The following is an 11,244-nucleotide window of genomic DNA, read 5'->3' as shown; positions in this document are numbered from 1 at the left end:
ATTCTCCAAATGGTGATCTAATAGGGTCGGCTCTTTGGTGGTCAGTGACGGCAAAGAGTTAAGAAAAGCACTCCCGCAAATTTTGCAAATACTCGAAAACCGTTTCTAAGTGTGCTCTTTATTTGTTCACCCAGATAAACACAGGTGCCGGAGCTGAGCTGAGACAGTTTGGTGAGTCGTGAGAGATTTTTATTTATTTTTATGTTTTTTGCTTAAATCTTGACATTTTATTAAACTGATGCAGATATAGGGGGATAGTGCTCATCATTCAAGTTTATTTTCCATACATTCCTCCAAAAAAAAAGGGGAAAAAAAAAGAAGAGAAAAAACGAGGTCATCGAGAAGAGGGAATCTGAAGTAAAATGGTGCCGCATGGAAGTCAAAGAAACCGGAGATCAAAAGAGTGACATATTAATCATTTTCAAAGGGCGATTTAAATCCAATAAATTGAACAATCAAGATACACATTTGAATCGGCAACAACGTATTTTAGTGGAAAGCGCGCGCTCAAGGAGTGAATTCCCCAAGTTTGTCATAGTATCTTTTTCCTTTCGAAGAACGTCTTCAGATGCCACAATTGCAAACCTGCAACACCCAAGCAGATGGCGATCGACAGCATACCGAACGAAAGCATTCTCTCGGCCGTGCCTTCGTTCAGTCTCTGCGACTCGGCCTCCCTTTCAGCGAGATGAAAAAAAATAATATATCGATCAACATTAGTAAAGCGCGCTAGTTTGAACAACAATATAAACTGCAAAACATAGTAACAAACGAGAGGAGTCGAACTCCGGTACCTACCTCTGGCGCAGAAACATCAGCTCGTCGTGTACCAGTTTAACTGAATCCTCCAATTTCTTCAGCTCGGCCTCCATTGCCTGAAAGTAGAACATTCTATTTTAAAAGCCAAAGCCAACAACAAGTAATGCACGAAGATGCATTGCACCGAGCCTTAGAAATTTGAGTATGGAATTTAGGAGGCATAGCATACATCGAGATCCCCTTTCTTGGCGAGGGAGGGCCAGTCCCTGGCGCGGATCCCGGCCGTCCAGTCGACATCGACGGCAACGGACGCCGACATCTCGAAGCGCGGGGACCAGAAGCAGGCGGTGTGCTTACCGCCGCTCTCCGCCTCGAAGGAGAACTCGCCCCTCTCCACGCTCTCCGCGTGGTGCAGCGTCTCCCCGCTGGGATCGCTCACCTGCGAAATTGTTAATAACCCACACCCCGCCCCATCGATTAGAGAGTTTTAGGGGAAAAAACTGAACAGCAGAGCTGTTTCGTATAGTTCTTGTTTCGGCGATGGATGGATGCGCGTACGCGGGCGGAGACGGTGAGGTTGGCGGGGGAGTTCCTGGCGACGCGGTAGCGGCCGACGNTTTTTTTTTTTTTTTTTTCCAATGAAAGTAGATATGACATTACCTTCATAAATTGAAACATGGAAATTAAGTTAGCACATAGCATAACATGAATTATTGCGCTCTGTGGACTCTTTTTTTTTTTTTTTCTTTTTTTCTATATTTTTCTTTTTTTAACTCATGTCCCTACGTCTCTTTGGTGCTCATGATCAATGCATCATGCATGCACGTGGCATGCATAACATACATGCATGTCATGAACACATATATACTTCCTATGTAACATCATGAAGCATTAAAAAAAAAGAAAAAAGCCATCCCAGGCAACTTATTTATATTTTACTATGAGTAAGTATATATTTATTTTGTATTAGCTCTTCCTCTTGGGTTTTTTTTTTTCCGAGAAATAGCCATGTCGGCAAAGTGACAATTAGTTTAAGTCACTCACTTTAATTTCTTATATTATATTAACTGAACTTAGATATATAATCCCTATTATTATTTAGAGAGGTGAGTGAGGCTGGTATCCTTCTGGAATAACGGAGCCATCTATATTTTCAAGTTGTTTTCCATATTGAGATTTTCGAATCGAAGATCTGCTCCGTTAAATTTGATCTAGACTATTTGAAGTATATAAAAAATAAATTTTATAATTTTTTGATATCATTTGCCTAGTGATCGAAGGAGCTCAAAATCAATGGCTGAAAATAAAAATCTTACAAAATGTGATGATATGACATTAAAATTTTAGATCAAAATATTGATATTATTTTATATAGTATAAAAAAATTTTTATTAAAATTTTACTTGATTTGAATATTTCTACACCGTTAAACTTGCAAACGGCTTACCACGGTCATTAAAATTATTAATTTGAGCCCCTTCGATCACTAGACAAATGATATCAAAAAATCACAAAATATATTTTCTAGATACTTCAAATACTCTAGATTAATTCTAATGAAGCTGATCGTCAATTCGAATGTTCCAACATCGAAAATAATTTGAAAGCACGGAGCACAAAGAGCTCCGTGCTTTCAGAAGCATACCAGCCTCACTCTTAAAGAGGTATAATATAAAATAATTCTAATAAAAAACATGAGAAATTCACACCATACGTATTTCCTGGTTAAGTTTTAAGCCTAGGAAAAGTCCTTCTAGGTTAAAAACATAAAAGTCCCCTAACATTTTGTTCTGGGTCCAAATAACATGAAAAGTGAAAAATAAACTTTGTACTAGCTAGTAGTATTACTATAAGTAGTACTATTATCACTGTATTTATTTATTTTTTAAGAGATAGGTAATATGCTACCCGTTTCGTTTATTTCATTTAGAAATAAAATTAATTGAAAATGTAAATTAATTAGGATTTGAATTTGGAATCTCAGATACCAACAATTAAATTTTTTGCCACTTGCGTTAGGAACAGTCGGTATTACGGTATTTATTGATACTACTAAATATTGTTGTTATTATTGAGAAGAACACTATTAGAATATGTACATGTAGGTCTACATTATAATTCCAGTAATTTAGAGAAATTGAACATATATAATGTTTTAGTAATAATTCTCCAAAAATTTGGTACATATAACCTCGCCACTTAGGGAAGTAAATGATCGGTTAACGACTCTATGAATATTAGTTTTTTCATCAATAAGCATTACGATTAGTGTTAAATTAATGTATGAATTCTTAGTAATCATCATCATTTCTTATAATTAAGGACACCAACTATGCTCCAATCTCAACTGGATGTTGCCCTTTAGTTTATTAACTCAATAGTACACACTTAATTAAGAGTTTTAAGTGTACCATTTAATGATGATTTGATGATGGAGGGGGTCCAAATAATTTTTAGATTAAATTAAAAGTATGCTTAATTAGCCAACCAATATACAGCATGGGCGCGCGCGCGCACACACAAATACATGTATATATATATATATATATATATATATATATATATATATATATAGTTATATATTAATGGTCCCACACTTTGATCGATCCATCTAGGGTTTCTCTACACTAAATTCTCTTTGTAGCTCACTATTAAAATACTAATCATCATCATATACTAGTTTAGTAAGTAATTAGCTTATTATAAGCATAACTAACTGTTTTTTGAGAAAGAGGTAGACTAGCTACCTGCTTCATTCATTGATAAGTGAACTAGGCAAACAGTATGGAAGCAGCCAGGGCTTCCGGGGGAAAAGAAAAGCTAAGAAGAGAAACAAAACTGGGGGAAAAGAAAAGCAAGAAGAGAAACAAAACAAGAAAAAGAAGAAAACAGGAATTAAGACGAAAAGAAAACCAAAAATAGGAAAAAAAGGAGAAAGGATTAAAAACGGTGGTGCGCAGAGGGTAACGTCGGAGAATTAGACCACAAATTTGTAAGAAGAAAAGCCCGCTCGAGAGCTCGGGTGGCATTAGGAGACGTTGTTCTGAAAATGAGGTTGTTTCTTTCCGTTCAGACAACCCACCAAGTAACCGCCAGGGAGGTTAAGGCCTTGGTTCTTTGAAGGCCTTGGTTTTTTGAACTGTGCCAGTAATTGTTGTTGAAGAGGTCCAAAGTACCCGGACACAGTCAGTATTGTCGGCAGGTAACCCCGCCTTAAAGAGTAAGAATAAAATAAAATTAGGCACAATGCCCAATTATTATTATTTTTTTCAAAATAAAAGAATTCTCCATTTTTATTATGACTAAGGATGTAACAAATTCGAGACCTTTTGAAATAGAGAGCGACCAGAGTACTGCCATTTGATAAAGAACGATCCACAATTAGCCTTCGTTATGTATTCATACACCGAGTGCATGCAATGATTCCCCCGTGGAATCAAATAGCTTAAACAAAACGCACAAATAAAAGAGAATGCGATTCCCTAAATATGATCCAAAGACCCCACCTCTCCCTTCCAAGTGGAAAGTGAAATCCCCTCCCTCTCCCTCCCCCCTGACTCGCTATAAAAACCGTTGCACCCGCGCCATTTCCCTTCACCTTCAAACCACCACCCTCTCCATCACTCCTCTAACCGTATGGACTACTTCCGCCGCAACCGCCGCTACGTCTCCCGCCGCGACGACGACGACGAGTGCGTCGACCTCCCCGTGGCCGGTGCCTACGCTTCCCCCGGCTATGCGCCGCCTTATCCGTCCGGCGCCAACAACGTGAGCTGCGAGGGATACGGGACCGGCGGCAGGACCCTCCCGCCGCAGCCCACCGTGCGCATCTTCTGCCGCGCCGACAATAGCTACAGCCTCGCCGTCAGGGACGGCAACGTAGTCCTTGCGCCCACGAATCCCAAAGATGACTACCAGGCAAGAATTTAAACCACTCATTTTTTTTTTCCTTTTTAAGATGTTCATAGATCACACGCACACGACATCATCCCTGCAGTTAGAGTGAATTACTCTTGTTCGGAGCATTACTTTTTTTTTTTAGTTAATTTTGTTTCCCTCTCTCTCTCTCTCTCTCTCTCTCTCTCTCTCTCTCTCTCCCTCTCTCTCTTTGTTGGTTATATAGAGTGTTTGATCCTCGTTGGAATTTTCTCATGTGTTGATATATATTGTTTTGTTGTGTTAATTAACTGCAGCACTGGATCAAGGACATGAGGTTCAGCACAAAGGTGAAGGATGAAGAGGGTTATCCTGCTTTTGCTTTGGTGAACAAAGCAACTGGGGAAGCTATCAAGCACTCATTTGGCCAATCCCACCCTGTAAGTTACTCATTTTTGGCAAATTCGATCATCTAAAAGTTCCTCTCAATTGATGTGATGACCAAGGGTGCTATATATGTAGCTTTTATTAAAATCCCTAGCTCATGCATGTTACCATAGAAATCAAAGTGTTACGTACCTAAAAGATCAATCTTATAGAAAACGGTTCGAAAATATACTAGTCAGTGTGCATGTCGGAAACGATCACATGAATTATGCTACGTGCACTGTCGAGGCTGAGTCTACACTATGCTATCCGAAAAATTGATCTTACAGAAAGAGAATGAGAAATAGAGTTAATACGTAGAAAGTTTAGATTCAATGGTTTCTTCTCTAGCTCCTAGCTACTTCTCTCCTCTTGCATGAATTTTGCATGTTGTTTCAAAATTCAAATCCGTGTGATCATCAGGTTAGGCTCGTCCCCTACGATCCGGAATATCTCGACGAGTCGGTGCTGTGGACCGAGAGCAGGGACGTAGGCCGCGGATTCCGCTGCATAAGGATGGTTAACAACATCTACTTGAACTTCGACGCGTTCCACGGAGATAAGGACCATGGCGGCGTGCATGATGGAACCACCGTTGTGCTGTGGAAGTGGTGCAAGGGCGATAACCAAAGTTGGAAGATCGTTCCCTACTACTGTATGTAGAATTCTCTCATATGTGCACCTCACTATTTCATTTATATACGCGAGTAATTAATATTATTGACAGAACAGATTTATTGAATTATTCGTCAATATTGTTATACCCTTTATATATATATATTCTATAAGATTAGGATAAGCGTAAATAGAGTAGCTCAACTTTTTTTTTTTTATATTTTTATTGCAGGAAGAAATGGGTGATGGAGTTATTACTAGAGCATTATAATAACAGGTTGGTGCTCCGTTCTATATACATGGTGTGTGGTTATTATAGAGCAAGTATGTACTTTGCAGAATAAATTTGCTTTCGAGTATATGAGGCATGGAGTTATATAGTAGCATTATTAATTATCTCCAGTACCTATGAACTATGTATCTCTCTTGTCCAGTACCTACGAACTATGTATCTCTCTTCCTTTGTGTATACTAATTAGTAATTATTATTATGCTATATATAAGCACATGTTTTATATCATCTGCATTGTATTTCATTAATTCAACAAGCACATGGATGGTGTTAGGGATTCAATCCACTGATAGCTATAACAGAGCGGGCGCATTATTCTGATGTGAGGCAGGATTCAAATTCGTGTCAACGAGCCGGGTATTAAGGATGAATTATGCCCGGAACTTGGGTCATGAGTACATTCTAATTAAGCGATGATAATTAATTAATTTGTAAATGTATTGATTAAGGAGACCAAAGAGTTAGGCTGAATATTACCCTGTCATTCATGCCTAATCACCTAATTAGCTTGTAGAAAGCCTTTATCTGTTCCAGATTCAATGGGCCAAGCTAGTCCTCTTTCTTTTGAAACAAACCATAATTCCGGACCATGTCTCGCCCAAATAATTGGGCCATTTCGGCCCATTAACCCTCCTCAAGACATTAGTAAAATGCAAATGTCGTAGTTATGGAAACAACTGAGAAACCGACCGTACCTAGTGCAGTTGGCTCTGGGTTTATGGTTGGTATCTGAAGTCCCAAATTTAACATCTATATAGTTGCCTTTAATTATTAACAGTTTATTTCTATAACGACTTTAGCAAGAGGCTTTTTTTTCTTTTTACCATCTACAAATGTTGAGTGGTTTATGGGCTTTTTATGGGCTTAATGAACTTGGGCCGAAAATTTTATACCTCAATTAAAGCCCAGTGTGGCCCATTAATATTGATGTGCCAACTAAATCCAAATAGACATGAGCAAATTTGGTCTGACTGAGCCTAAGCATTTTGGACTCGACTCAAGGTTAATTAAAATACCTTTGTAGTTTTGGGTTATGATCTGATCGTCCAATTCGATCTTGAAATTTTGTTATGCGGCTTTACGATAGACACGGAGGCTCAAGTTTTAGACATGGAGTGTATCGGGCGGCTCGCCACATTGTCTCAACAACAACTCGCAGAAGTGCTTCTTGGCGAAGTCGCGCGCTTGCACGTAAACCTTAACATGTTTGGCCTTGCCAAGGAAGGAGTACACCATTTGAGCAGAATTTCTTTGGTAAACTCCTTATAGAAGATTACAGGATGGGTTTTGTGTTCTTCATCTAAATATTAGAACATTCGATCCTAGGTATACCCTCCAATAAATCTTATATATATGAGCAACGCCACTTGTACATTTATAATATATATGTAAATCTTATACTGTAGTCTCTCAAAGGTCCACATTTACTCACTTGACTAATTACCAACCTATTTTTTTTATTATGTTAAAAATTTCAAACCTTTAAATGATGCAGTGTAAAATATACATTCTATACAAAGCGTATAAATAGCAATTGTTCATATATATATTTAGTGAAATCAATTTTGTGGCTAATTTTGAAAAAAAACAAGCTAGTGGTGTGAAGGGTATCAAACACCTCATGATATTCCAACATCAACTTTTGTTGGCCCAAAATTGTTAGGTAGACTATGGACTCTTAGTTTCTCACATGAGAAAAAAAAAAAAAAAAAAGCCCTAATTTGTTTTCATAAGTAGATCAACAATCAACACGTGGAGAACTACAATTTAAAACACCCCACCAATACCACCTAAACCATACCAAGCTCTTAGGTGTAATTAATTAATTTTTATGTGCAACTTAATGTCAGCTTGGTTGCATATGGCTGCAACTAAACTGCAGTTATAATAACATATGAATTTAAATTTAATAATTGATTTGATGCATTTAAATTTAACTTCTACGATTGGAATTGCACAGGGATACTCAATTGCAGCAGTTGTTGTTGTGCTCAAGATTGTCGCAATTTCAACTATAGAAGTTGAAACAGAAAATATATTAAATAAAAGATAAATAAGCTTACTTCTCTAGGCGTCTTTTGAACAGAAAAAGTTTCTTCTTTTGCATTGCCAGTAATTCCATAATCAATATACTAGATGCAATTCTCAACTGTATATAATTAAACAAATTATCTATGAATATAATATTGTTTTACATATATAACCAAGTAAAATGCAAGTAACTGTACCTGTCATATTTTTACTTCTATATATATATATATATAACTAATATATCTAATAACATATAAAATCACACAGCCTCTAAATTTGATACGTGCGAAGAGACCACACGAGAGGCCATGCAACTTGTTAATATATCGTCTTTTGTGTTGTGATTTGGACCCGGACCTAACTCAAACCCACGTGTCCCAAACGCTGTGGATTTGTTCCAGCGTATTTACGTATATCTATGAGTCAAAAATGTCCTCTGGGTGCCTCATCAAAAGAGACTATTGGGACACAATAATTGGTGCATCTCTCTCTCTCTCTCTCTCTCTCTCTTTCTCTCTCTCTCTCTCTCTCTCTCTCTCTCTTTATTTATTTTTATTTTTATGTGTGTGCCTCTTTTTATAGCGAAAAGAGCCCGTAGGCAATAATTGCTGCATTGGGGATCACATCATCAATACAAAAAGCCAAAAGAACGCCGCACAAGTACGCGAAATAAACAGCCGCAATTTTGTGTTTTTAAAAATAATTATTTGATACATGATTTGAATATATATATATATATATATATATATAGAGAGAGAGAGAGAGTCCGGCTACTATGCTATCGGTAGCACGGAGCGCTCCATGCTACCAAGTTATTTTCGATGATACGGCTTCCAAATCGACGATCGCCTCCGTTAAATTTGATCTACACTATTAAAAGTATTTGGAAACTAAATTTCAGAATTTTTCGACATCATTTGACTAGTGATCAAAAGATCTCAAAATTGACAATTTTAATAGCCGATGTGGTGTGTTTGTGAGTTTAACGGTGTAAAACAATCTAAATGCGATGAAAATTTTATAAAAAATTCTTTTCATTATTTAGAGTAAGATCAGTATATCTGATCTTGAATTTAAATCTTTTATCATCATTTTTTATGAGATTTTTATTTTCAGCCGTTCAATTTTAGACTACTTGTTTGATAGGTAAATGATATCGAAAAATTATGAAATTTAGTTTCTAAATACTTTCAATAGTGTAAATCAAGTATAACGGAGCCGATCGTCGATTTGGAAGCCGCACCATCGAAAACAACTTGGTAGCACGGAGCGCTCCGTGCTACCGATAGTATAGTAGCCTAGTTATATATATATATTATTTTAGAGGTGCACGATCGAGCAATAATTTAACTAAATTCCTAACACAAAATCAGGCATTTCATCTCCTGTGTTAATTTGGATTGTTGTGTTAGTACCTAAAAGATATTTATGATAATTGATAAAAAAAAAAAATCGACCGTTCCTAAAGCAAGTGGCAAAGGACTTAGTGATTAGTATCCGAGACCCAAGTTTGAATTCTAGTTGATTCACATTTCCACCTAAGTTTATTTCTAAATGAAATAAACGAAGCGGATAGCGTGCTACTTATTTCTCAAAAAATAAAAAATAATTGATAAAAAAAGGCTCTTAATACGTCTTTTTTCTTTATCAAGCACGTAGGCGTAAAATTTCTTTTAAACTCATGTTACTCAACTTGAGTTTCATTCTTTTCGTCCATTCGGTGAATTCAATCCCCGACCTCACAGAAGATTAAACAGGAAGTGGTACTAAACCTCTGATACCTCAATCATGAAGGGTGTTAGATATTATAGATGACTAACCATGATACGACAGTGCGTGTCACATATTTCCCAATTAATATACATGATGCCGAACTTGCTTTTCCAACAATAAGCCGAACTTTTTTTTTAAGATTTGTCACGTTTGTAACGTTTGGTCATGATAGAGTTGTGCTCATACAAAGGTTAACGGCTACCAACATCATCATCATCATCTTTGAAGTACGTGGACAAAATCTCTCTCTCTCTCTCTCTTAACTGTTAATAATGAAAAGGGTTCCTCACTTTGTGGATATTGTTAGTACAAGTGGTCTAAAGAAGCCAAGGGGGTGGTTATCTCAGGTACAACATGTAAAACAAACATTTTGTTTGCTCATAGATCGAGGGAGTTGGACCCTAGCTCGTACCATATTATGACAAATTGCTAAAATTGTGTGCAAACAAAATGTTATGCTACTGTTCTTTCATTTGTTGTCAATGTCGCAGTTGCTATTGTAACCATGAATTGCATCACGTACCCTTCGATCTTCTCGGATAAACATAAGAGTAAAGGAAAGAGCCCAAAAACTCCTGAAACTGTAGGAGCTCAGGATTGGATCTCTATTTAGCAGCGTCACACAAACAGACGCAATGAGTTACGTCTAATTAATTATTCATCAGCAGTGGTTCGTGAATCTGGGATAACTCTTAATACCAATGATATCTTTCATCGAAACACAGACAAGAGGGGCTGCGATATTGTTTAGGTGGATTAAAAATTGACTTATTGGATGGTAGCAATTGAAATGTAAGATTGAATGGAGGACTGATGGAGGCATATTGTAACGATTTATGGACGCCACTATTTCTGAACTTAATGGTCTGCTTGCCGTTCCTTCTGTGTGGTTTTTTAGTAGCAACAGTTAACTTCGCCGAACATTTTGTGTTTCTGCTACAGAAAGAGCTAATGAAGATGTACTAATATAGGACTTTAGTTAGCAATATCTTAACTCTTTACCGTAAAGCTAAACATGGGAATTTAAGATACACCTTGTAAAATAGCTGGCAAGGGTTTGCCCCTTTGGAATATCAAGCATGTGCATTGAAATAGCCTAACTATTACTCATTTTTGCACATTGATTCCCATAAAATAGCAATATTTATATTATTCTAATTTAAACAACCCCGGAACACATGAAAGATGTTCGATTAATTCCCGGAACCATTTTTTTTATTTAAAAAAAAAGAGGGAAAAAACAAAGCACTGCTGATGCTATTGTTCCATAGCACACCACCAAGCTCCAGTTCATTAATGTGTTGTACAAAACTACTACTTAACATGCCTCCACTCTCATTGGCTAGCTATGACTTAGTCGACACGTGTTAGCTGGCGAAGCCCCGCGTCTCGCGGGTCGCCAAGTGTCATTCTGTAATTCTACTCAAAGATTATATCTTTTCTATAAAAAAAAATTATAAAAAATTATTAAA

The 11,244-nt window shown here is 37.1% G+C and overlaps 2 protein-coding genes across 2 annotated transcripts; one reads left to right on the top strand and one right to left on the bottom strand.

Annotated features, from left to right (window-relative positions):
• On the bottom strand, positions 380 to 4,347 carry LOC109723809 (transmembrane emp24 domain-containing protein p24delta9-like). Its single transcript, XM_020252294.1, has 6 exons — positions 4,331 to 4,347; positions 3,842 to 3,971; positions 1,318 to 1,419; positions 989 to 1,198; positions 799 to 875; positions 380 to 677 (listed from the first exon to the last, which is right to left on the bottom strand). The coding sequence occupies exons 1-6, from the start codon at positions 4,345 to 4,347 to the stop codon at positions 533 to 535; spliced, it is 681 nt and encodes a 226-aa protein (XP_020107883.1). The 3' UTR covers positions 380 to 532.
• LOC109724486 (ricin B-like lectin R40G3) lies at positions 4,344 to 6,196 on the top strand. Its single transcript, XM_020253330.1, has 4 exons — positions 4,344 to 4,677; positions 4,953 to 5,075; positions 5,485 to 5,716; positions 5,909 to 6,196. Coding segments are annotated over exons 1-4 (639 nt in total). The 5' UTR covers positions 4,344 to 4,395; the 3' UTR covers positions 5,911 to 6,196.

Source organism: Ananas comosus, linkage group 18 (genome assembly GCF_001540865.1).
Source record: "Ananas comosus cultivar F153 linkage group 18, ASM154086v1, whole genome shotgun sequence".
NCBI classification, from domain to species: domain Eukaryota; kingdom Viridiplantae; phylum Streptophyta; class Magnoliopsida; order Poales; family Bromeliaceae; genus Ananas; species Ananas comosus.
Note: the sequence above shows the minus strand (reverse complement) of the source record. Positions and strands in the feature narration are given on the sequence as shown.

What these genes read in the sequence shown, in the direction of transcription:
- LOC109724486 (XM_020253330.1), top strand. Translation starts at nt 4,396, where the DNA reads ATGGACTACTTCCGCCGCAACCGCCGCTACGTCTCCCGCCGCGACGAC. An exon ending in ATCCCAAAGATGACTACCAG is followed by an intron (nt 4,678 to 4,952) that starts GCAAGAATTTAA and finishes AATTAACTGCAG; the next exon opens with CACTGGATCAAGGACATGAG. An exon ending in CATTTGGCCAATCCCACCCT is followed by an intron (nt 5,076 to 5,484) that starts GTAAGTTACTCA and finishes TGTGATCATCAG; the next exon opens with GTTAGGCTCGTCCCCTACGA.